Source organism: Erinaceus europaeus, chromosome X (genome assembly GCF_950295315.1).
Source record: "Erinaceus europaeus chromosome X, mEriEur2.1, whole genome shotgun sequence".
Classification (NCBI taxonomy): Eukaryota; Metazoa; Chordata; class Mammalia; order Eulipotyphla; family Erinaceidae; genus Erinaceus; species Erinaceus europaeus.
The window spans coordinates 43,779,239-43,807,176 of NC_080185.1; the positions used below are offsets into that span (position 1 = coordinate 43,779,239).

The 27,938-nt window shown below is 39.1% G+C and overlaps 1 protein-coding gene across 2 annotated transcripts in view; it reads right to left on the reverse strand.

The window, feature by feature from the left end:
• Nucleotides 1-27,938, reverse strand: part of WDR44 (WD repeat domain 44) — a 103,138-nt gene that overhangs the window by 42,168 nt on the left and 33,032 nt on the right. For both annotated transcript variants that reach the window (XM_060183098.1, XM_007530394.3), the window contains 4 exons: nucleotides 14,993-15,026; nucleotides 9,567-9,641; nucleotides 1,473-2,112; nucleotides 673-803 (listed from right to left, as the gene is read on the reverse strand). In XM_060183098.1, coding sequence (XP_060039081.1) covers nucleotides 673-803; nucleotides 1,473-2,112; nucleotides 9,567-9,641; nucleotides 14,993-15,026 — 880 coding nt within the window. The remainder of the gene's footprint in view (nucleotides 1-672; nucleotides 804-1,472; nucleotides 2,113-9,566; nucleotides 9,642-14,992; nucleotides 15,027-27,938) is intronic.

Genomic DNA, 27,938 nt, shown 5'->3' on the forward strand with positions numbered 1-27,938 from the left:
CATTCCAGTCCTTCATTATTCCCAGCATGCTCAAAAGCATTAGGTACTAAAACTATCATCGTCCATGAAATGGTCTTCGTGGTTCTTTTTTTCATTGGCGTATAAACGACACAGGTTTTAGTGGTTTTGAAATCAAATGAATGTTCTCATTGAAACTGCTGCTATCAGATATCTGAAGGCTTGGGTCAGCACACTTTTTCTGTGGCGGGCCAGGCAGTAAAAATGGTAGGCTGTTTGCTTCGCATATAATCTTTGTTGAATATTCCCTTTTCTCTCTATATTTTAACAACCCTTGAAAATGTAAAGATCGTTCTTCACTTGGGGACCCTATAAAGACAAGCTATTATTCTTTCTTTTGCCTCATAGATGTGTATATATAGGCACTTATGTGAATTATTTTCATTGTTCTGAATGAAAATTATAAAAACAAAGGATTTTGATCATTATAGGGCAGGAACATGAAAATAATAATTGGATTGACTGATATCAAAATGGGGGAATAGCTTGCTAGACTCACTCAGCTAGTAGTGGAGCTGCTAAGGGATTTGAGGAAGCCAGATTTTGGGGACAAGGAAATCTTTGGCCTGAAGAAAGGAGGTTCAACAATCAACAAACTAGTCAGCTGTAGAAAGCTGATAAAGTCTATACCAAATATAATACAAATCCACCAACCTGAGCAGTAACTATTTTATCTCCACTGGTAGCACTTGCTAGATCAAGAGAAGGCTGAGAGTCCTTCACTGCACTCTCTGAAGCCATGCTTGTAGTTAGGAGAGTTTCAGATGGAATATTGTCTTTGGGAACTGCAATAATGACAACAACAGTAATAATAACTACTACGTTTTATACTAGATCTTATTCATAGCTTAAAAAGTGTTTTACCCTTTGATTCCTGTAGGTAACAATAATCCTGTAGGTAAAGTTGTTTTTAAAAGCTCATTTAAGATGTGGGGAAATCAGGGCCCAAACAAGTTATCTGAAATCCTCAAGGCTATATATTTAAAACATCAAAGGGGAGGGAGTAGATAGCATAATGGTTATGCAAAAAGACTCTCAAGCCTGAGGCTCTAAAGTCCCAGATTCAATCCCCTGCATCACCACCATAAGCCATAGCTGATCAATGCTCTGGTTAAAAAAAAGAAGAAGAAGAAAAGAAAGGAAAAATAAGACATCAAGAGGTCTAGAACTTGAATTCAGATGTTAAGTCTTCGAATTTCAAGTTCTTTCATCCTTCCATGCTGACACTCTAACAGTTAACAGGTTTGAAAGTCCAAATTCTGCCAAAATGTTTAATTATCATAATGGAACTTATTATAAATACAATCATTTTCACTTTTTATCCCTGAAATAATTTTTGTAAGTCAGTCATCAACCTGGTTTTATAGAGAAGAAAAAAAAACAAAACAGTAAGTTAAACAGTTTTAACTCCCAGATAGCCCCATTAAGAAAGTGACTTCTCAGTTAATACTTACCATCTAAATCTGGTGTTTTAAGAGCTTCAAATTCCAATTCGCTTTTCTTTTTTCTTGGTGGTGGAGCAGGACGAGATGGAGGTGGCGGCCTAGGAGGTGGGAAATGAGTCGGAGGGGGTGGACGTGCAGGAACTGGCTTCTTTGTACTAGCCACGATATCAGGTTCTGGAGTAAGTTGTCTTGGCGGTTTGGCAGGAGCCACTTCTTCCACAGCAGCAGAATCTTTACTAGGTAAGGAGTCTGAGGATACAGGTTCTAGATCATCGCTTTGTTTTACTTCCATGGCTTCCGGGTCTAATCCTTCTGTTTCAGTTTCAGACACACTTTGCTGCTCAGTTAAACTTCTTTCAGTAAACTGAGTGGTTTCATCTCCTGGCTTCTCACAGGTGTCATCAGAAGGAAAACACTTTTGTGATTCTAATTCTGTTTCCTCAAAGGCATTCTGACTTTCTGCCTTTTGGGACTCTTCCTGTAGTACTTCATCTATGGCTAACAGTCCAGGTATATTGCTAAGGTCTGTTTCAGTCATGACAGGAATGGCAGCAGCCTGATCAGAGAGCTCTTTTTCTTTGGAATCCATAGAGTCATCATCTTCATGTTCCAGTGCTTTCTGACTCTCCTCAATAATACTTTCAATAATCTGATGAGAGATTAAAAAGCAGCTTTTTTAAAAAAAAATGAAGATATTAACAATAAGATAATAACAGTTATACAGTACTTATAGGCAACATTATTAACACATCACATATTTTATTCATCACAATAGCCTTATATTTCCCTTATCATTGTTGTGTAATAAATGAGGGATTTAAGGCATAAAGGGATTAGATGATTTGTCTAACATCACAATGTAAATGATGAAGCTGGCAAAAATCCAGGGAGTTTGGTTCCAGAATTTGCACTCAAAACCATTATAACAGAGAATCTTTGTTAGCATGTATAATCACAAAAGTGTAGTCTATTCTGTAAAATATAGTTCAGACCTCGATTTACATTTAGATTCATGTCACAGTGCATTTATATATGTACGCCAAGTTAACTGCAGTTAACAGTCTGTTGGCCTGAATCTAGTTAACAAATTCATGAGAACAAACATCACTTAGGACAAGGATACTAGTTATTCATTGCTGAACTCAAGTCTATAAGGAAAAAATCAGCAGATTCAGGGAGACTGACATTCTTAAACAGACTCAACCTACTACCCTCACTATTCAGAGATGGCAGGACCATGAAAAATTTTCAGACACTAATTTGACCTTGCTTTTCCCTCCTTTATTTCTCTTGTATAGCTGAAAGCTACAAACAGTTTTTCTATGTCCTCTAGCAACATTTAGAAGAAATTACATTTTAGAAAATACAAACTTACCTCTGTTAATACATTAGGTCTCCCAGCCTACTTATCCTCCTACCATGCCCAAATACAGCTGACTTCAGCTTTCTCAATTCCTTTGCTCCCCGAAGTTAACAGAATGTGTCACGGGGCCTGTCCTGACCTGGCTTGCCACAAATCCATACTACACTGAACTGGATATTACTGCTGCTCAGTCAGTAATATTCAGCCCCGACTTCCCAGCATACCCCATGTTCCAAGAGTTATCAATCTTCGAGTACTTATCTTAGACCTAGCTCATGTTGCTAAAGGAATACTAGCTAGAGTCCACTGAATTTGTCAATAAAGTGATTAATGATCATTTGAATACCTCAGTGGTAATCGAAACTGAACAACAGTCATTTTAAGAATGAACAAGGGGCCCAGGAGGTAGTGCAGTGACTAAAGCAAGCACTGGGTTCTCAAGCATGAGGTCCCGAGCTGAATCCTCAGTAGTGCATATGCCAGAATGATGATCTTGTTCTCTTTCTTTCCGCCCCCCCCCCCACTCCTGTAAGTAAATAAATCTTAAAAAAAAAAAAGGACCAAATACTATAAACCAGTAAGATAAGGTTGAAAAATGATTAAGCAAAGACTTAGAGTCAACAGTCTGCTATGTTCAGAAAGCCTGGCTATTAACTTCTGGGATAGGCTACAAGAAATTACCTAGGCTTTCTGTAAGATGAGAGGAAACAAGTCAGCAGAAGGAAGGTTATATAGTTTTAGAGAAGGAAAGCAGGTCCACCATGTATTTGACCCAGAACATGCAGCATTTTCTAATTATCTCAAAGGCTTCTATGGTAGCTGTATTGTTTTCCTTCAACAAAATCGGGGGGGAGGGGGAGCAGCAATGTAAGTATGCCATTTTGTAACGAACAACATTACAAATTATTTATTTATTCCCTTGTTGTTTATCGTTGTTCTTCTTATTGTTGTTATTGATGTCATCATTGGATAGGACAGAGAGAAATGGAGAGAGGAGGGGAAGCGACTCCCCTGCAGGTGCAGAGCCGGGGGCTTGAACCAGGATCCTTACGTTTTGTGCCACCTGCGCTTAACCCGCTGTGTTACTGCCTGACTCTCAACATTACAGATTCTTAAAAACTATATGAAAAAGAGAAGCAAGGAGGCTTCTCTGCAGGTAAGGGAATTAGATAACAGAAAAGAGTACAATTGAGCTTCTTAGCCTCTCGTAGCTACATGAAGCAAGAAGTGTAGTTTTATCTGCTGGAAGTAAATGGGATGTAAGTGAGCATAGTAAGTGTGAGCTAAATATGAAGGTCGGAAATAATCATATGCAGCCTGGGAGGTGGCACACAGGTAGAGCTCTGGCCTTGCAAGCATGAGGTCCCAAGTTTGATCCCTGGCAATTCATGTTAAAGAGCTACTCTGGGATGTCTGTGTGTCTGTTCTGCATGCCCGCTCTCTCTCTCTACCTCATGAATGAAATAAATTGTTTTCAAAAAAGAAATAATCGGTAAGCTTAACAGTAAGGCTCAAAATGAAAACTGTAAATCTCCCCTAATCCCCTATCTGACAACAATATCTTTTCTCTGAGTCCTATCAGTCCTGTTACTATGAACATTGATTTATTTTTAGAAGAGAGACACATAAGAGCACTGCACTGACTTATGCAGTGTCAGGGATCGAGCCTAGGGCTTCATAACATGCAAGTCCTGCACTCTACTCTGGGGGCACTTCCCTGACCTGTTCTCATTAATCATCAATTTCTGGAGAACAAAGTCATGTTTCTACTCTTACTATGTCCCCACAATATCTATTTACAATACCAACCATGCGTGGGGCCCGGGAGGGTGTGAATTCAGGATTTTGTGTACATGCAGTGCTACTGCTGAGTGGCTTTCTATATTATTATTTGTTTTGGACAGAGACAGAGAGAAGTTGAGAGGGAATAGGAAGACAGAAAGAGACACACACGCACACCCCACACATACCTACAGCACTGTTTCATCACTTATTAAGATTCTTCCCTTGGGTGGTCCAGGAGGTGGCGCAGTGGCTAAGGCACTAGATTCTCAAGCATGAGGTCCCGAGTTCAATCCCCGGCAGCACATGTACCACAGTGATCTCTGGTTCTTTCTCTCCTCCTATCTTTCTCATGAATAAATAAATAAATAATTTTTTAAAAGGAAAAAAAAAGATTCTTCCCTTGGGGGTCGGGCAGTAGCACAGTGGGTTAAGCGCAGGTGACACCAAGCATAAGGACTGGTGTAGAGATCCCGGTTCAACTTAGGTCATGCCATCTTCCAGACACCAGGCTGCAGATGCTACTATGACTCCACTCTGACTTTTCTGGGCAGATGACCTCACCAATGTGTCCTGGACCCTCACCTCTCCAGAGCTTTGGCCTAGGAAAATATAGAAACAGGCTGGGGGTATGGATCGACCTGTCAATGCCCATGCTCAGTGGAGAAACAGCTACAGAAGCCAGAACGCCTACCTTCCACTCCCCATAAACAACCTTGATCCATACTCCAAGAGGGGAAGAAGTGATAGGATGAAGGTAAGAGGACTCTGCACTCCGGCTCCATCAGAGAGAGAGAAGGGAAAGGAGATGGATATATGGAGGGAGTTATGACATCATGAGTGGTTTAGAAAGAGAGAATCGAATCAGGAAAAGAAGGGTCAACTTTGTATAAATGTGGACAGATAGTTGTAGAGAGGACGGCTGGCCCATGACTGTAGTGGGGAGAGTGAAGATTCAGAACTCTGGTGGTGGGAATGGTATGGATTCAAACCCCCTGACGACCTGTAATTCTGTAATATGAAAATATAAAAAAAATTTAAAAATTACAAAAAAAAAAGATGCCGGTTCGAGCCCCCGGCTCTCCACCTGCAGGGGAGTCGCTTCACAGGCTGTGAAGCAGGTCTGCAGATCTCTCTCCACCTCTCTCCATCCCCCTCTGTCCTATCCAACAATGATGACATCAATAACAACAGTAATAACTACAATAACAATCAAAAACAACAAGGGAAACAAAAAGAAAAAAATAGTTTAAAAAAAATCTTCCCTACAGGCCCTTGAACCCGGATCCTTATGTACTGTAATGTGTGCATTTTACTAGGTGTGCCACAACCTGGCCCTGGCATGCATATATAAAAATTATTTTGTGGGCGAAGGGAAAGAAAGGAGAGAGAGAGGGGAAAACAGAAAGGTGAGAGAGGGAAAGCTACTAGAACAGTGCTACACTGTCCATGGTGCTTCCATATGGGGTTGGAGCTCTAATCCAAGGCCTTGTGCATGGTAAGGTGGTACAGGATACGACCTGGGGCACACCCTGGTTAAGCACACATAGGACCTGGGTTTGAACCCCCACTCCCTACCTGCAGCAGGGAATGCTTCACAAGTGGTGAAGCAGGTCTGCAGGCGTCTAGTTTTCCCTCTGTGTGTCTCCCCCCCTCAATTTCTCTGTCCTACTGAAAAAAACAAAAACAAAAAGGAAAAAAAAAAAAGGAAAAATGGCTGCTGGGAGGGAGCAGTGGATCTGCAGTGTTCACACAAAGTCCAATCAATAAGACCCCTGGTGGAATGGGAAAAATATATATGCCCCATGGGATGAGCTAGCTCATGTGTACCGTACCCCTTTCATTTCCCCAATAATCTGTCCCCTGTATTTTAAGAAGTAGTAAACAGGGACAGATCAAAAGAACAGTGAAAATCAAGACCAAGATGGCAGTAATACCACCTCCTTGCTTCAAAAAAAACTCCCGGCTTTGACAGTAACTATAAAATAAAAAACCAGATGATTTAGAATGACCCAGGCATTAATGACTGTATCTGTCCCTAACTTTAGTTTCTGGACTTATCTTCATACATTCTGCACCTTCTTTATCTCCATGCCTCTACTTATGCCTTTCCTCTCCCAACTCTGCCTGCCCAAATCTTATTTAGTCATCAAGATCCAGCTAAGCTGTTACTTCCTCCACAAGCCCTTCCCCATTCTTACTCAAAATAGGAAGTCCCCTGATATTCTTATAATAGCCTGCTTGCCTTTAAAAATTATCACGTAAGAGTTTTGTGTTTAGTCCCCACCTGCAAGGGGAAAAGCTTCACAAGTGGTGAAGTAGAGCTGCAGGTGTCTCTCTCCTTCTCCCTCCCCTCTCAATCTCTGTCTCTATCCAGTAATAAAGAAATGAATAAATACATTTTTTTAAAAAGAGTTTTGTGTTTAGCTACTCACCTCTACTAAAATATGCACTTCTTGGGATTAGAGCTTCTATTGGTCCAGAGTCTATCCCTTGGACTTTTACTAATCTTTATCAACACTATATGATACTTTATTCAGTTTATAAAGGGAGTGGAGTTTAAAAAGTGATACTTAAGGGGGTTCAAGTCTTGACCCCCCACTTCAAGGAGGGAAGCTTTACAAGTGGTGGAGCAATGCTAAAGCTCACTCTCTCGCTCCCTCCCCCATTTTATAGAATTTTAGTTGTTTTCATTTTCAGTATCAACAAGATTAATTTTTTGGAGGGGGAAAGAAGAAAGTGATGCATTTGGTTAAGCTCACATATTAACATGTACAAGGACCCGGCTCCCAACCTGCAGAGGGGGGGGTCACTTCATGAGTAGTGAAGCAGGTCTGCAGGTGCCTCTTTCTCCCTCTCCACCTCCCCATATCTCTCAATTTATCTCTGTCCTGTCAAATAAAAATAAAAGGAAAAATGGCTGCCAGGACTGGTGGATTCATAGTGCTGGCAGTGAGCCCCAGCAATAAGCCTAGTAGCAAAAATAAATAAATAAATAAATAATAAATGGTAAGAGGAAAAGGAAAATAAAATATATTTACATATGTATGCAAATATATCTACAGTATTATATGATATATAATATATATTATAGATAAGACTAGAAGAGAATGTTGAAAAATCAAGACAGCATGGAGTTGTGGGCAATTCATGTTTTAAAAAAAAGGTATGGGGGCCGGGCGGTAGTGCAATGGGTTAAGCAAACATGGTGCGAAGCGCAAGAATCAGTGAAAGGATCCCAGTTTGAGCCCCTGGCTCTCCATCTGCAGAGGGGTTGCTTTGCAAGTGGTGAAGCAGGTCTGCAGGTGTCTTATTTTTCTCTCCCCCTGTCTTCTCCTCTCTCGATTTCTCTCTGTCCTATCCCAACAACAATGACAGCACTAATAACAACGATAAACAACAAGAGCAACAAAAGGGGGGAAAATAGCCTCCAGACAGTGGATTCATAGTGCAGGCACTGAGCCCCAGTGATAACCCTGGAGGCAAAAAAAAAAAGTACCACTTATTTATGTTCATACACATACATTACCACTCCTCAAGAAGAAAAGTTCTCCTTTGTAGGAGAAAAAAAAAGTCCTGTCCATTAAATTCCTAGATTTCATAAAGTCAGAAAAATGGATTTTTAGTGCAGGCAATTTCCCCTGGCCATTTTCTTTGCCTGAAGACATTTTTGATGGTCACTATGGGGTGGGGGCGAGGGTGGTACAGAATCTACTGGCATCTAATGGGCAGAAGCCAGGGGTGCTGCTAAACCTTCTACAATCCACAGGGTAGTGGCTCCCTCCCTTCAGAACAATATATCGCCTAGCCTAAAATGTCATTAGCATCGTTGATGAAAAATTCTAGGAGGCAGACCGTGACATCTTATAGGAACTCTGGAAATTCACAAACTCAAGGCACAGAAAATGCTCAAGAACTAGTAGACATTAAAGAACACACACTATCGGGTGGGGGAAGGGGAAAGGCAGTGGCACACCGAGTTCAGTGTACACATTAACAGTGCTCAAGGTCCTAGGTTCAAGGCCCCTGGTCCCTACCTGCAGGGGGAAAGCTTCATGAGTAGTGAAGCAGGGCTGAAAGTATGTCTCTCTCTGTTTCTCTCCCTCTCTATCTCTGTTTCCTCAATCTCTATATGTTTCTATTCAATAATACATAAATAGAAAATACTTAATTTTTTAAAGTTTTTTTAAAAAAAGGACACACATACTATCCATTCTCCTTTACATTATACTGAGAACTACTCACTGTCAAATTTTTTATCCTGTGTGCAATCTCTTTTAGAAAACCAAACTTTGGGGGCTGGGCACACATTTCATCATGTGCAAAGACCGGGATTCAAGCCTCTGGTCGCCACCTGCAGGGGGGAACTTCACAAGTGGTGGGGCAGTGTTGCAGGTGTCTCTATTTCCTCCCAACTCTGTCTCTATTTAAAAAAAAAAAAAGAATAAGGCCATTGGGGATGGTGAATTTGTCATGCAGACACCAAGCCCAGTGATAATAACTCTGATGGCAAAAAAAAACAAAAATAGAAGACCAAACTCTTAAGTTCATAGCATTGATTCTCTAAAACGTATCAAAAGTACTATGAGTGACGACTTCTTGTAACCTCTGAATCCTACAGACATCAGAATTTGCTGCACTGAGTGTTTAATTACTTTTAATGCCTAGTAGTAACCTCAAGAGTAGCTATAGCTTATTATAATAAAAATATAAGCATGAAAAATTAAAAAGTACAAACTATTTTCAAAAAACTGGTTATAAAATACCATTTTGACTACAAAAACATCTATAAAGCCAGATGTGTCTTAAATCACATTTAAACAGGTTTAAAAGACATTTTACTGAATTCCCCACCAAGTAAAGAACACTATAGTGAAAGCATACAGATTTCTTCTGCTTTCAATATACCATATAAAATTCATATTTGTTAACTGATATTGACACTGTTGCTTACAGACCTTTTTAGATACATCTTGTTTCAATTCTTGTACAGGGGATTCATTTCCAACTTTGTACACAGTGTTTCCTGCTTCCTATTTTAAAAGAAAAGGGATAGAGACAGAATGATGGCATCCTTATTTAAAACTCTGCTTAAAATGGGCACACACTAGATAATATAACATTAGTAAATCAAAGATTTAGATAGTTGCATAGTGATAAATACCCAGATGTTTTATACCAACAGGGATGTTGTGCATAAGGTTTTTGCTATAGGATTATTAAATGTGCCAATATTTTAACATTAATGACTATACAAGGAGCAAAAGAACTATCATTTTGTAACTTAAAAAAAAACTTAAGATTTCAAGCAAAGTTAAATAAGAATGATCTTTTTTCCAAATTATTGTTCCATAATATTAAGAAACACAAAAGTATATAACAAAGAATACCATCTTCAGAGAACAGTTTCTTTGAAATGCTACATGCTGTAGATAAATGAAATCAAGATTTAATCAGAAGCTCAATGAAATCCCCCAAACAAGAGCAGATGAAAAAGTTAAGCCCACCATAAATACATATATATCTACGTATACATTTCATACACACATACGTACATATATATATATAGTTGGGGGGTTAGAGAAGATAGAAATGGATAGTGCATTTCTGCTGTGAAAAAGTCAGGGTAAAATAAGACAATCATACATTGGCAAATCTTAACACGTTGTCCTCCATCTTAAGTCGTGTTTATATTTATAGAAGTCAAAGCAATTTAATGCTACTACACATACTGAGGGAGGAAATGAATTATTTTTGACACACATCCCAGTTTGACATCTACACTTTTCACCTCCCTCTCCCACAATTTCACTTTGGCCAACCAGACCTTTCTTTACCATCTTTAGACTCAAGTGTGTGCGCGCGTGCGCACGCACACACACACACACACACACACCTTCTTTAACCACCTTAAATTTGCTTCCTCACTCCTTGAGCTTTTTATCACTTCATCTTATTTCATTTGTCTTTGTGGCACTTATCACCCTCTGAAATAACTTTGTTTACTTGAATTTTTTTTTATTAGCTTTCTCTTGCATCACAAGAATGTAAGCAGGGATTTTGTTCTGTTTACCACTGCTTCTCAGTACCTGACAGCAATTATTTGAATGCATGTGTATAATGGATTCTCTGCATAGTCTTTTTTAAAAATTTTCTTTACTGGGGAATTAATGTTTTACATTTGACAGTAAATACAATAGTTCGTACATGCATATTCTTTAATTAGTGGATATACACCCTAGATTTATACAGTATTTAAGTAAATTCTACTTTAAAACTAGCATAGTCCTTTATCAAAACCAATTATAAGATAATCTTGATAAGGGAGAGAGAACAGTTGAAAGTTGATGGCTATTCAGAATAGTTAAAACATTAGAGAAATAGCTTCCACTGTCCTACAAATTAAAGTTACCCAATCAGCTTCCAATAACTGCTAGTTATCAGAAGATTAGAAGCACTGTGCAACACTAATCCATGGATATTTTCCCTAACTTTACCTAGGCAAAGATACAATTAATAATTCATGTATCTCAATTTTTTAAATTAAATATGTACAAAGATCATACATTAACATTCTTTCACTGATTAAAACTATCAAGCAGTGATCAAACTTCTATTTTATTTGGCTTTAACACAACTATCTTGGACTTTAAACTTTTGAGAGATATCAATGCCTATAAGGTAAACTCCTGCTGAGTCACAAGTTAAAAGGACTGATTTAGTGTCTACCAGAGAATACGATTTCTAGAGAAATTACCCTGGATAAAATACTTCGGAGGTGCTACCTCCACTTTTTGCTGAGAAAAATGGTAAAGAGAAGAAAAACCAGGAAACAATTCTTAAATAGTTGGCAAATCTATCTATCCATTCCTATCAGCACCATCTCACTGCTGGTTTCATGGTCTGACATTCTAACTGCCTCTTAGTGGCTTCCACTGCATGTGATCTTGTTCCTGCCAAGGTTTCTCCCATTCTTTGAGCACTTATCTTCAGTTAACTCCCTACTAAAAATAAAAGAGGAGACCACAGTGATGAGTTATATAAAAACTGACTGGTTAAATGTCTTGCTTCATTTTTTCTCTTTCTTTCTTCCTTCCTTCCTTCCTTCTCTTTCTTTCTTTCTTTCTTTCTTTCTTTCTTTCTTTCTTTCTTTCTTTCTTTCTTTCAAGAGAGACAGAAAATGCAGTAAAGGAGAGTAAAAGAGCACAGCACTGAAGTTTCCTTCAGTGCAGTGGGGGCCAGGCTCAAACCTGAGTCGTGCATATGACAAAACAGTACACCATCCAAGTGAGCTGTGCTATCAGTTCTTACTTCAAACTTTTGATGTCCAGAGTTTTTAACTTGATTTTCCAGGCCCATCAAATTCTCACCCCAATTTTACCTTTCCACCATTCCACCACTCCAACATTTACAACATTACCAAGGGTCGCTCGTACCAGTTTTTCAATGCTCCCAGCAAATCTCATGCCTTTGCAGATTAAGTCATTCTACTACCTAGCATATAACAAGCACATAACAGTTCTTCTAATTTTTCTCTATCCACTTATGCAAATCTCTCCCAGTTTTCAAAGCCTGACACAACCTCTCCCTCTTCCCTGAAGCTTTTTTGTTATTCCATGTAACAGTGGACTGACTAATGGTTTTTCTACCTCCCCTTTCTTCCTCTAAACACACTGTAGTACTTAAGGATATTCTATTTTAGAAGTATCAGTATTTCAAATTATCATCACTTCAGTGAGACTGTAAGAACATTAAAAGTATGACATCAGATTTTTTTTTGGATTAAGATACTAGTAGGTATGCTGTTATACATAAAATATACTTGATAGTCTTGAGTATAACTCTATCAGAGAATATTATTTATCAACGAAAAAGAGCAAATCATTGATGCATACAACTTGGATGGATCTCAGTTCTTTGAGCCAATTATCAAAGGTCACGGACCATATGATTTAATTTATAGAACCTTCTCAAATGGCAAGATAACAGAGATGGAAAATAGCTTAGTGATTGCCTGTGGTTAAGGATGAGATGAGGAGGAGGTGAGTGTGACCTTTACACCATAATGGAGATCTTTATGGTGATGAGATAGATCCGTATCTCGATTGTGCTGTCAGTTACACGAATATACACATGTAATCAAACAACATAGACCTAAACACATGCATCATACCAGTGTCAAATTCTTGGTTTCAATACTGCACTTAGTAAGGTATAACTTATGGGAATTACGAATGAAGGTTACACCAGACTTCTTTATTTCATCCTTGACTAGACAATTATTCCAAAGAAAGGAAAAAAAAATCCAACTTCATATTTATTAATTAAATAAGTTCATTTGTTACCTAATTTTATTCAAGTTACATGCAATCTTTATTACTGAGATAAAGTAAATTGCCCAAACTTATTTGTTATAGCCTAAAAATATCTCATAGCTAAGTTTTGTTTTTTTTTAAACCCACAAGCATAAACAGCAATTGTTTCTAGATATGGGGCCTAGAAGGTGAGGGTTGAGTGAAGGGAGAGAAACTACACTTTCAGCCATCTACTTCTGGTCCTAAGTGAATTTTAACCATGCCCGTATCTTATTATTTTATGTTTTATTAAACATTTAGTAAATATAAAAGGGTTTATAATAAGAAATAAAGAACTATGGCACAGCCTTTCTTAAACACTAGGTTTATAAATAAGAACAGGAGGGCAGGGGAGACAGCATAATGGTTATGCAAACAGACTCTCATGCCTGAGGATCCAAAGTCACAGGTTCAATCCTCCACACCACCATAAGCCAGAGCTGAGCAGTGCTCTGGTGTTTCTTGTTTCTGTCTCTCTATCTCTCCCTCCCTCTGCATCTCTCTCTCTCTCCAAAAAAAAAAAAAAAAAAAAAAAAAAAGAACATGATTACCATTAGTTTTCAGTTCTCAAATATCCTTTTCCATTTCCGTTACCTTCTCTTCCCCTTAGAGATGAGTGATATCCTAACCTTTGTGGTCATCATTCCCTTGCTGTTCTTTTGTTTTGCTATTTTTTCTTTTTAAATTGTTGCCAGGGCTTTGTGATAGTGTTCCATGGTGGATTATGTTTTTCCTTCTCAATCTCACAGAGAAAGAGACTGTCTGGGGGGGAGAGAGAGAAAGAGGGAGAGGAGAGATGCCGCACTATGATTCGACTGTTCACGAAGCTTCCCCTTTGTGTGGTGTATATGGTACTGATTTGGTACCAAGGACTTTAACCCAGGCTCTCCTGCATGGTAAAGTTTGCACCTTATAGCAGATGTGCCATCTCTTGGCCCATTTTCACTATTCTTTTATCTCTAAACAATATATATATTTTTCATTTTTACATGCATTTGAACTTACGTAGAATCACTGCACATCTTTTTCTGGGACTTGTCTTTCTCCCTACTCAATGCTATGGCGCTAAAATTCACTCATGATTTTTTTCTTTTTTCTTTTAAATATTTATTTATTCCCTTTTGTTGCTTTTTTTTTTATTGTCGTTGCTGTTGGCTAGGACAGAGAGAAATGGAGAGAGGAGGGGAAGACAGAGAGGGAGAAAGAAAGACAGACACCTGTAGACCTGCTTCACTGCCTGTGAAGCGACACACCTGCAGGTGGGGAGCCAGGGGCTCGAACCAGGATCCTTAAGTTGGCCCTTGCGCTTTGCACCACCTGTGCTTAACCCACTATGCTACCGCCTGACTCCCCACTCATGAATTTTAATACAACTAATTCATTCCTTTATACTCTTATAGAACATGACATGTAAATAGAGCACAACTGACTTATCAAAGAGATCAGTGTGCAGTGTGTTAACACTAGAAGGTCGAGGCATTGGAACTAAAGAAACCATATATTTGAGTATACAAATAATACACACACATATATGTACTGACACACAAACATACAGACATACACATAGGATACGTACTCCATTTGACATAAACAGTTTTGTTTGGTGATACTAAAGATGGCTTGAGTGGCATAATTTCTCAGTATCAAATTCTTTTCGTTGGCTGAGACTGACTTTTTATATATTGTGATGACAGAAATAAATGTACCCATAAGAAGTATCTAAGTGTTTTTGGTTAGCCTTTTTTGGTTATACAAACATGAATTTTTCAATTAAACACATACAAATATATGTATTTTCTCATGCTCTAAAAAATTACACACCACATAAAAGTTAGTGGAAAGCTAAACATTTATTTCTAGTCCTTTCCTTACAGCATGAAAAATTTTAATATTTTTGGTGACCTAATCATACTAGCTTGATACAATGACATTATTTAGCAAAATAAAATGAATTATATAAGGGAGAAAAACTAATGAAAATATATAGACTTGTAGAAATACACATAGAACTTTCAGAAAGTAGGACTTACTTTTAATGTTGAAATCCCAACTTTTCCTGGAGACCTGTTCAGAAATAAAAGCAAGCAGGCATTAGATAGTGGAAGTGAGAAGGAAATAGTCTGTTATACTTAATATAGACAAGTCTACATTTCTGTAAAAGAAAAAGTACATTATTTTGGAATTCAAAAATCTTTGATGTATATTAAAATGTAGAGAACATTTAAAAGTAGAGAAGAAAATTAAAGTCATGGGCAGGGGGAGATAGCATAATGGTTTTGCAAACGGACTCTCATGTCTGAGGCTCCAAAGTCCCAGATTCAATTCCCCACACTACCATAAGCCAGGGCTGAGCAGTGCTATGGTTAAAGAGAGAGAGAGAGAGAGAGTCAGTTGGGTGGTAGCACAGTGGGTTAAGTGCAGGTGGTGCAAATGCAAGGACCGGAAAAAAGGATCCCAGCTCCCCATCTGCAGGGAGGTCGCTTCACAAGCAGGGAAGCAGGTCTGCAGGTGTCTGTCTTTCTCTCCCCCTGTCTTCCCCTCCTCTCTCCATTTCTCTCTGTCCTATCCAACAATGACGACATCAACAACAATAAAATAAAAAAAGAAAAAGAAAATTAAAGTCACCCATAATCTTGCCACCTAGATATTTGAGTGTGTACCTTTTGTCTTTCCAAATGTGTGTGTGTAAAACATAACACTATAACAAACATCTTTGTAAATAAAATTTTGTGCTTTTCTGTGATAAATTTATATAAAACAAATCTCTCTAAAAGTAGAATTACAAGTCAAAAGCATACACATTTTCAAGGTCATAAGAAATTTTCAAATTGTCCTACCACTTTTACCAGCTTGTACTCCCCAAGTATGTTGAGTACTTGTTTCTTAATACTACTGCTTAAAATCTACTTTAATTTAGAAATTTTTTAAAATCTAAAAGTCTAAAGTACATTTCATTGTTGTTTTAATTGGTACTTCTTTGATTTATGGTGCGGACAAAAAGTTTCATGTGCCTTAGACATTTGCTTTTAACAAAAGAAACCTGTATTTTGTTCACAGTTGATTTTTCTACTGGAACAAATCTCTGTTCTTAAACACAACCACCAGATTTTTTTTTCTTTATTAGGGGAAGTAATGGTTTACAGTCAACAGTAAAAATACAGTAGTCTGTACATGTATAACATTTCTCAGTTTTCCACATAACAATTCAACTCCCTCTAGGCCCTCCTCTCTCCATCATGTTCCAGGACCTGAACCCTCCCTGCCCCACCCCAGTCTTCTACTTTAGTGCAATACACTAAACCCAGTCCAAGTTCTGCTTTGTTATTTTTAAGCTTATTTTTCTTATTTTTAAACTTCTTTATTATTAGTGATTTAATAATGATCGACAAGACTCAGGATAAGACAATTCCACACAATTCCCACCACCAGAGTGCCATATCCCATCCCCTCCACTGGAAGCTTCTCTATTCTTTAACCCTCTGTGAGTATGGGCCAGAGATCTCTATGGGGCTCAGAAGGTCAGAGGTATGACTTCTATAATTGCTTCTCCACTGGTCATGTGCATTGACAGGTGGATCCATACCCCCAGCTTGTCTCTAACTTTTCTTAGTGGGGTAGGATTCTGGGGATTTAGGGTTCTAGGACATATTGGTGAGGTTGTCTGCCAAGGGAAGGCACCAGAGATTTTTTTAAAAGGAACGTTTTACTATTTTCACACACCCCCACTTTGCAGTTTGGTATCTGCTTCAAAACCATAAAGGAGAGAGACCTTCTTATAAACACTACATGCAATTTAAAATAAGTTTAAAATGATTAATATTAATATGCCATTCCTTAATTTTTTAATGCAATGACCATAGATATTGTGACTTTGTGCAAAACACATCTTTGAGATCATCTAATCATAAAGCCTCCTTTTACAGGAAACGAAACTGAGATGCTGAGAGATTAAGTGACTTTCCTCCAAAAGTGTACACATTTAGAGTGAGAAGCACTGAGTCCGACTACCGTGTTTGTTTATTTTGCCGCCAGTGGCTGGGGCTTGGTGCCCGAGGTATGAATTCACCGCTCCTGGCAACCATCTTTGTTCCTGTTTTCCCATTTTATTGGCTAGGACAGAGAGAAAATGAAAGGGGAGAGGGAGATTGAGAGGGAGAGAGAAAGAGAGACATTTGCAAGCCTGCTTCACCCTGTAAAGTATCCCTGCTGCAGGTGTGTGTGGGGGGTCCAACCCGGTTCCTTGCACTTAACCTCTGGTGTGCCACCTCCCGCGCCCCCTACCATGCTTATATATGCCAAATTGCATAATACATATTTGGAACAAAAATCAAGTACTTATCAACAAGGACAACAAAAAGGGGGAAAAAAGTAGTCTCCAGGAGCAGTAGATTTGTGGTGCAGGCGCCAAGCCCCAACAATAATAGCAAAAATACTTTTGCTACCTATCAGAAAATCAACCCCTTTATTCAATCAACATATATGGTACAAAGATAAGAATATGAGAAAGAAAGACACAATTTAGTTTATCTGGGTGGTTCAAACCTTGTTTAAAAAAAAGTTAAAAAAAAGTTCAGTGGCCTGGGAGGTGGTGCAGTGGATAAAGCACTGGACTCTCGGGAGTTGGCGGGTAGCACAGCGGGTTACATGCAGGTGGCGCAAAGTGCAAGGACCGGTGTGAGGATCCCAGTTTCAGCCCCTGGCTCCCCACCTGCAGGGGAGTCCCTTCACAGACGGTGAAGCAGGTCTGCAGGTGTCTATCTTTCTCTCCCCCTCTGTCTTCCCCTCCTCTCTCCATTTCTCTCTGTCCTATCCAACAATGACAACATCAACAGCAATAATAACTACAACAATAATAAAAACAACAAGAGCAATAAAAAGGAAATAAATAAAGAAAGAAATATAAAAAAAAAAGCACTGGACTCTCAAGCATGAGATCCTGAGTTCAATCCCTGGTGAGTTCAATCTCCGGCAGCACACATGCCAGAGTGATGCCTGGTTCTTTCTCTCTCTTCCTATTTTCCTCATGAATAAATAAACAGAGTCTTAAAAATTAAATAAAAATAAAAAGAAAGTTGACTGGAAAAAACCAGCTCATTTGGATAGTGCGCTGCTTTGCCATGTGCACGGGACAAGTTCAGACCTGGCAACCACCACACTGAAAGAAGTTTCGTGGGGTTTCTCTCTTTCTTCTCCTCCCTACCTGCCACCTTCTGAAAAATGGAATACTGCTCACCGTCTGGCTCCCTCTTTTGCTATTGATTGATTGATTGATTCCCTTTTGTTGCCCTTGTTTTATTGTTGTTGTTACTGATATCGTCATCGTTGGATAGGACAGAAAGAAATGGATACAGGAGGGGAAGACAGAGGGGGAGAGAAAGATAGATGCCTGCAGACCTGCTTCACCGCCTGTGAAGGGACTCCCTAGCAGGTGGGGAGCCGGGGGCTCGAATCGGTATCCTTCCACCAGTCCTTTCGCTTTGCACCATGTGCTCCTCTGTGCTACCGCCCGACTTTTTAAAATATATATAAGAGCACTGCTCAGCTCAGGCTTATGGTAGTGCTGGGTAATGAACTTGGGACCTTTAGTACCCCTGGCACGAGAGGCTTTTGTTGCATAACCATTATGCTATCTCCCTCCCTTGCCCTGGCAATATAACTTCATGCTAGCAAAGAACAATGTCCAGAAGTGAATGTTTTTATATCTCCCACTATTTCGTGTCCTTGGCAACCCTTTACTGCTATGTAACAAAATCCTATTTATGCAGATGTGATTAGAAACAGTACTATTCCAATGCTTAATAAAAAAGATTTCCCATAATGGATGTTCAAAAAATAAAACAAGTGCAATTAAATCAACAAAAAATTGAGCCAGAAAACTTTAATGTGGCATAATTTCCATGTGGTACAAGTCTGAATGCCAATCAGGAGAGGAAAAAAACCAAAAACAGAAGGGAAAAAAACCTGCTAGAAAGGCATAGAGAAAAAAATGAAGTAGAAAAACAAACAAACAAACAAAAACCGTAAACATCATATGAGGTAGAGAAGAGGAGAACATTTGTCTTCCCTGTGGTCCTCGCTTTGAAAAAGCTGACCAGGCTTTCTTGTTGTCAAAAAAACAACAGGGCATTATATCAATCTCTCAATGCGGCTGATTTTATTAAGAGCATCTTCTAGCTGCCAATCCACAGGATCTAGTTTCTGTTTGCTGGCAAACAAAAATATTCCAGATCAGTGATGGTGTAGCTTTCTATATATAGCTTGTATATATCATAAAGAGTAAGTGATTGTGGGGCCGGGTAGTGGTGCACCTGGCTGAAGTGCACACACATTACAATACACAAGGACTCGGGTTCAAGCCCCCTGGTCCCCACCTGCAGGGGGAAAGCTTTGAGAGTGGTAAAGCAGGGCTGCAGGTGTCTCTCTGTCTCTCTCCCTATTTCCCCCTTCTCTCTATTTCGGGCTGTCTCTATCCAATACATAAAGGTAATAAAATTGGGGGGGGAAGAGTAAGTGATTGTTTCTTTTGAGTCAAGAAGCCATAGTGCAAAGAACATGATGGGCTTTCAAGCAGATGAACAGTGTTTGAATATTATTTCTATCACTTACTTTACTTGTGATCTGGGTCAAATCATTTATTTTCTCCAAGTCTTAATCTAGTATTTTGTAACTTACAACCTACTTAACTGCAGGGAACATGAAAGAAGTCAGATTATACTGAGCCGGTGATTAAAAAAGGATCCTGCTTGCACCTGGTGATGTCACTTGACAAAATCCTAGTAAGAAAAGACATTCATGTTGGAAAGATTGTTTTAAACATGAAAGTCTTGGTAGGTAATAACATATTCCAGATGCCTGCAGCCTCTTCCAGTTTATTGAACCTAAATTTGTCTTTAACAAGCTAGTCTATAAGGCTAGCATTCTTCTGTGGAATAGTTTTGATCCATTTATAGAACATCAGCAACTTGTAAAAAGTGAAGGCGTATTTTATAATTTGCAACACTGGCTATAATGATTTACATCTTGTGCCAGGAAGAGAAAAGAACAATTCATTACTTCTTTAAAATGTCTTTATTATTGGATAGAGACAGAGAGAAATTGAGAGAGAAGGGGAAGATAGAGAAAAAAAGAGACAGAGAGACATCTGTAGCCCTACTTCACCACTCGTGAAGCGTTGCCCCAGCAGGTGGGAACCTGGGGCTGGAACCTAGGCCATTGTGCATTGAAACGTATGCACTGAACCAGGTGCACCACTGCCTGGCCCCAAGTACAATTCATTTAAAAAAATATATTTAATTATTTATTTACTTATTCCCTTTTGTTGCCCTTGTTGTTTTATTGTTGTAGTTATTATTGTTGTCATTATTGTTGGCTCGGACAGAGAAAAATGGAGAGAGGAGAGAAAGAGAAAGACACCTGCAGACCTGCTTCACCGCTTGTGAGGTGAGTCCCCTGTAGGTGGGGAGCTGGGGGCTCGAACGCAGATCCTTACGCCGGTCCTTGTGCTTTGCGTCACCTGCGCTTAACCCGCTGTGCTACTGCCTGACTCCCGAACAATTCATTTCTATGTAAGAAACAGAAAATCATTCTATAGTATTTCCACAGGACGTTTCCCTCATAGAGATTTTGTAATAATAATAACAACAGCAACAACAACAACAACAACAACAACAAAGTCTATCATTTATCCATTAGTTTCGCTAGTCCTTGCAACTTTCCTGGGAGATAATTATATCACCTTCCCTACTTCACATAACAAAAACTACATTTGAGCCAGATTAGGTCATTTGAATTGCACTGCAGGTAAATACTGGACCAGATTTTGACCCCAGGTAATCTGACTCTAGGGTCCATTCTATTCTTTCAAATGCTTTGCCATGGTATCTCCTTTCTGAGGTGTAGTTAATTTGGTGGTGGTGGGGGGTTGAAAAATTATGTTTCTTTATAATGTAAAATAATTGAAGCAAGGCGGTGTAATGGGTTTGTGTTTAAAACTATATATATATATATATATATATATATATATATATATATATATATATATATATAAAAAACAGGCCAGGGGAGATAGCACAGTGATTATACAATAATACCTTCATGCCTGAAGCTTAGAGATCCCAGGTCAATTGGTGGTACCACAAAACTAAACAACAACAACAAAAAACTAAAACACACACACACAGCTGAGCAATGCTTTCGTGGGGGAAAAAGAAACCTACAGGAAAAATAAACATAGCAAAACACTAATTTTAAGAAGAAAAGTCCAGGCGTAACATGCCATACCATGCAAACAAACAGTAATTTATTTGGAAACTTCTTGTTCTTATTGGTTTAAAGAAAACGATTTATGTCGTCTCTGTGAACCTTTCAATTGATTTATTTTCATATCAGAGAAGAATGAGAGACTGCTTAGCTCTGGCATAAGGTAGTATAGGGGATTGAACCTGGAACCTCTGTGGCTTCAGGCAAAAAAAAAAGAAGGAAAAAAATATATATGATTTACTTCTGTGCTATTTCCCCAACCCTCTGTGAACCTTTATGAGTTCATATCCACACACACACACACACCAAAAAAAAAAAAAAAAAAAACTGTATTCAGAAACATTAACTACTTTAACCCTGGTTTTTCACTTGCAAAATTCGGCACTTACTAATATACAGGATAAGACAAGCACTGTGAACCTGTGGTGCTCTTGAGATGTGACAGTGAAGGGAGTCGGGCTGTAGTACAGCGGGCTAAGCGCAGGTGGCGCAAAGCACAAAGACCGGCATAAGGATCCCGGTTCGAACCCCGGCTCCCCACCTGCAGGGGAGTCGCTTCACAGGCGGTGAAGCAGGTCTGCAGGTGTCTATCTTTCTCTCCTCCTCTGTCTTCCCCTCCCTCTCTCCATTTCTCTCTGTCCTATCCAACAACAACAATAACAATAATAACTACAACAATAAAACAACAAGGGCAACAAAAGGGAAAAAATAAATAAAATAAATATAAAAAAAAATTTTAAAAAAAAGATGTGACAGTGAAGATCCCAATTTTCACTTGCTCTATTCTTAGGTTCCTGATTATTAAACAGTTTGTTCTGCTTTATATCTTAATGCTTTTCAGCTACCAAGTTGCAGAGGCTACCATGATGCCAACCTGACTTCCCTGGGCTGACAACCCCCCTCCAGTGTGTCCTGGAACTCCAGTGTGTCTCCAGAGCTCTGCCCTACTAGGGAGAGATAGAGACAAGCTGGGGTATGGATCAACCAGTCAATGCCCATGTCCAGCAGAGAAGCAATTACAGAAGACCTTCTGCACCCCATGCTGACCCTGGGTCCGTACTCCCAGGGGGATAAAGATAGAAAAACCTTCATCATTTGTAAAATAAAGATAATACTTAGCTCCAGAATGATTCTAGAAATTAACTGAGAAAATGGCTCAGGGTGTGGCTTCTAATCAATGGGAGTTGGATCCAGAAGTGTAGTGTTTCTGTTCTTACTGACATCTATACATCTACCTGGTCGTAGGTACGTCTTTGAAGTACTCTGTCTCATAGTTCTCCCCTATATCATCATCATAGTGATATAAGCTGTAGTTATATTGCGCATAAGATTTGGAATGGTGGAACTATAAAGGGTCCATCACTCCAGCCAAAGAGTTTCTATCATATTTTTTCCATGTCTTGGTTACATCATTCTGAGTAAGGATGATGGTGATGAAAACATTCTAATTGGTGCTATGATGAAGCACCACAGAAGTCAACTGGCATTGACTCCTTAAATTGGACTAAACTGATTAAATCAAAGGCTCTGAATCCTAATCTGCTTTGTCGGCTACAAATAACCCAAGTGATTTGGCACTGCTAGGGGATAAAAATAATGAAATGTTGCATATATAACATTTCCAGAGAAGTTTCTCTTCGCGTGCCAAACCTCTGAAAAAGATTTTAGTCATTATTTTTTTATTTTAAGTTAGCTTGTAAATTAAGCACATGGATAGACTAGCTTCAACTTTGACTAATCTGTCCTTTTGAATTACCTTTTCTTTTTTTGGTAATTACCTTCTTAAAGAAAGCATGTACAGGGGCTAGGAGACTTCCCCCGCCCCATGAAGCATGAGCCCCTGGAACCATGTACAGGGGAAGCTTCCTGAATACTAATGCAATACTGCAGTGTCTCTTCTTTTCTGTTTCTGTCTGAAATTGAAAGGATTAAAAGACAAAAAAAAAAAAAAGAGTCCGCTGGGAGTGGTGATTCGCACAGACACAAAATCCTGGTGAAGCCCCAGTACCAAATAAATAAATAAGAAAGAATAAAGAAAGAAGAATATGCAAATGTAATTTTTTTAAATGCAATAATGAGGAAGGAACACTTGTAGAACACTTGTAGAATGCCACTTGTAGAACATAAAACCTTTTTTTCCTTCAGAGCCTTTATTGAGGGAGTGGGATAACCACCACATAGTTCCTTTCCCTGCGGGTCTCTAGTGCTCCCATGTGTTCCTGGGGATAAAACCCAACGTCTCACACATGACAAGTTGTGTATGTTCTATCTGCTGAGCTATCTCCCAGTCCCACAAATTTCCTTTTCTTCCTGATTCAGAGGAATTGTTATGCTCAAGTACTAAACAATTCCTTAACACAATATGCCTTCCAGGGACCCTAAAATGCAGGGGATTTTTCAATTAGTGATTTAATACCGGTTTACAAAAATCGCTGCATAACAGGGGAACAATTTCACACCATTTCCAGCACCAGATTCTGTGTCCCCATTCCCGCCATTGGAAAGGAATGCAGAGGATTTACCTGTCTTTACAATAATGGACCCTAGTCTACCATGCTTGGAGTATTTATGCTTTAGTGCTTTTTTTCTATTTTTATTTATATTATTTTATTTTAATTATTATTTATAAAATGGAAATATTGGCAAGACCATAGGATAAGAGGGGTACAATGCCACATAATTTCCACTACTCCATATCCCATCCCTCCTCCCCTTGGTAACTTCCCTATTCTTTCTTTATCCCTCTGGGAGTATGGACCCAGGATCATTATGGGATGCAGAAGGTGGAATGTCTGGCTTCCGTAATTGCTTCTCTGCTTCTTCTTCTAGCGTTTGCCCTTCTTCCGTAGCCAGTCAGCAGCATCAGGTTGAGCCTGATGTAAAGTTTCGAGACCTCCTTTGAATCTGGAGAGGTGGCAGTCGTTGACTATGTGGGTCATAGTCTGTAGCCGCAAGGGCAGTTCGGGTCGTCTCTGGCTCCCCAGCGATGGAACATAGCGGCGCACTGGCCATGGCCTGTTCGATAGCGATTGAGGAGGGCTTCCCTGCTGAACATGGGCGTTGACAGGTCAATCCATACTGCCAACTTGTCTCTCTCTTTCCCTAGTGGGGTAGAGATCTGAGGAAGTGGGGCTTCAGGACACATTGGTGGGATCGTCTGCCCAGTGAAGTCAGGTTGGCATAATGATAGTGTCTGGAACCTGGTAGTTTGGTGCCTTACTCCAAACTCAGTCAGATTCTGCTTTGAGCTTCTCTTTCTGTTCTTCTTTCTCAACTTCTGTTTATGAGTGGGATCATCCCTTACTGGTCTCTGTCTTTCTGACTGATCTCACTTAACATAATTCCTTCTAGCTCCATCCAAGATGGGTTAGAGAAGATGGGTTCATTGTTCTTAATAGCTGCATTATAGTTTTAGTGCTTTCCATTTCCTTCCTTGCTCTAGGTCAGGGAAGGGGAACCTTTTATCTGCCAAGGGCTATTTAAAACATACTGACTTAAAAATTAGCAATTAATGTTGCTGTGAAAAAAAACTCTGGTTGTGTTAACAGGACCAGATCAAATCTTGTTCCCCACTCTTACTGTAGGTGGTCACATCTCATAATTGGCCATGTGCCTCTCCTTAAAAGTTTTCCTCTCAGACTGGGGCAATAAAATACTGGCTATGCAGAAAGCCACTATTTAGGCCTGAGGCACCAAAGAGCCCAGATTCAATCCCCAGTACCACCAGAAGCCAGAGCTGAGCAGTGTTCCGGTAAAACAAATAAATAAATGTTTTCCTTTCACTCCCGTTCAAATTTCTGCATCTAATCTGCATTGAGCCAGGAAACTGGGTTAAAAAAAAATAGTACGGTAAAACAGAAAACATGAAATTGTGTGATAAAAGAATTTAGGAGAGCTGACTTGAGAATCTTCCCCATTAGAACTTATGTGTGGGGACCAGGCAATGGTGGACCTGGCTAAGTGTACACATTACAGTGCATAAGGTCCTGGGTTCAAGACCCCAGACTACCTGCAGTGGGAAACCTTCACATATGGTGAAGCGGTGCTGTAGGTATCTCTCTGTCTCTCTATCCCCCCCTTCCCCCTAAATTTCTTTCTGTCCTAGCATGTAAAATAAATAAAGTTAAAAAAGAACTTCTGCGAGTGATCTTATCGTGAACTTTTGGCACCTTTCTTTTGATTGTTCAGAGGCAGTTTAGGTGATTATTACTTGCTTCCCCGCTGCTGTATCGAAGCACTGTCATTACCAAAGAAGTTGCCTAAAAAAAAGAAAAAAGAAAAGAAAAGAAAACTTCGGGAGTCGGGCTGTAGCGCAGCGGGTTAAGCGTAGGTGGCGCAAAGCACAAGGACCGGCATAAGGATCCCGGTTCGAACCCCGGCTCCCCACCTGCAGGGGAGTTGCTTCACAGGCGGTGAAGCAGGTCTGCAGGTGTCTATCTTTCTCTCCTCCTCTCTGTCTTCCCCTCCTCTCTCCATTTCTCTCTGTCCTATCCAACAACAACTACAACAATAAAAAACAACAAGGGCAACAAAAGGGAATAAATAAATAAAATAAATATTAAAAAAAAGAAAAAAAAAGAAGTTGCCTCCAGGTAAGTGAGCTGTCACTTATCTTTGGTATCCCTAGACAACTACTCAACTCATCTCCTGTTAAGATAGTCTCTAGCTTCCAAGTAGAGATAAAAGCATTATACTACTACAAAGCAATTTGTTTAGAGAAAATAACTATTCATGTTTGAGTCTGGGGCTAAAGGTCAAGAAAATTAAGTTTCAGTCTTGGCTTTTCCAACTGCCTTGCATGACTCCAGCAAGGATTTTTAAGAGCTCTTGTAATTTTTAGCAAATTTTAAATTTAAGAGACTTCATTAGTTCAGGATTAAAGGTGGAATTTGTACAATAATTATCTAAATCTTATACTCTGATTTTACTTTAAATTTTACATGTGTATTTATAGGAAATATGGGCATAAAATAATATATACACATATCCAGAAATGTCCAGTAATAATTTGATATATCTAATTTACCAGAAAATTATTCCTTCAAATTTTCCTTTTTCTATTATTTGATAGGCCAGACAGAAATTGAGAGGGGGGAGGGGAGATAGGAAGAGAGATACCTGCCACATGGTTCTACCCCCTGGGAAGTTTCCCCCTGCAGGTGGAGACTGGGAGCTTGAACCCAGGTCCCTGTGCATTGTAACAAGAGTACTTCACTAGGTGTACCACCACCTGGCCACTCTTTCAAAAATTTCTATAGATAATAAATGAAGCACATTAGAGTTCTTTTTTTTCTTCTTCCAGAGGAAGATTCGTAGTTTCTTCCACTTAAGCTAAAACACATACATAAAATAACTTGTATTATATTTCACACAAGTACAAACCCATTATGAAACGCTGAAGCTACAGGTAAATGTACTGGTGGTATACTCTCACGTTAAGTGACATTTAACCAAAATAAGAAAGTCAAAACTTCAGTTTCCATTTCAAATGGTTTGAACATGGGGATTATTTCTAAAGCAAATGTCTTTTAAAATATCTGTACTAATGAGTTAAAACTGTTTTGCAAAATCATCAAGATTTCAAGAGTATTTTCATATCCACACACAAGCTGCATGTAAGTCACCAAATCCCTCCCCAAGGACACTTTGCCCCCTCCCCCATCCCTGTAACTATCTTAGTTCTAGCACAGTCCAAGAGATGGTTAAGTCACTTTTTTTTTTGAAGTTCACATGCTTGAATCACCTATATTCCAATGTAGTTAAATTTAAGTAACAAGCATGCTTCTTCTTTTTTAAAATTTCTTTATTGGGGGGGGTTAATGTTTTCCAGTCAACAGTAAATACAATAAGATAGTTTGTGCATGCATAACATTTCCCAGTTTTCGACATAACAAGACAATTCCTACTAGCTCTTCAGCCATCCTGTTCCAGGACCTGAATCCTCCCCATTTGCCCACCCCAGAGTCCTTTACTTTGGTGCAATACACACAAGGGTGCTTCTTACAGAGCTGAAAATATAACCTTACTGGTTATATTAGAATTTATATAGTTTCCTTGTTTTTAATTTTTTTCCCTTTTGTTGCCCTTGTTTATCGTCATCGTTATTATTGTTGTTGTTACTGCTGTCATTGTTGTTGGATAGGACAGAGAGAAATCTAGAGAGGAGGAGAAGATGGGGGGTAGGGGGAGATAGATACCTGCAGACCTGCTTCACAGCCTGTGAAGTGACTCCCCTGCAGGGGGGGCTGGAACTGGGATCCTGATGTCAGTCTGTGCGCTTTCCGCCATGTGCACTTAACCCACTGCGCTGCAGCCCGCTCCCAGAATTTATATAATTTCTGTAATTACTTAGAAGCACCGAAAAACTTTCAATATATTAATGTCAGTCACAAGTACAATAAATATTTGTTTTGCAACCTAGCCTTTTTAAATTGAAGGCAATGCCTAACAATAGTTCCATTACACTTAAAGATAAAAAATAAGCAATTCATGAAATAGCTTCTAAATAAAATCTACTTTAAGCAAATGTTGGCTTTCTACTACTAAAAAAAAAAAAATAAATTCACATGCCTTATAGATCAAATAGAAATATATATATTTTTGTATATATTTTTTGTATATATATATGGCTTCCACTTAGGTTTGTAATATAAAAGTAATGTTCTGATTAGCACTTCAGCAACTCTCAATACAGAGAGAAAGTAATTTCTCATATCC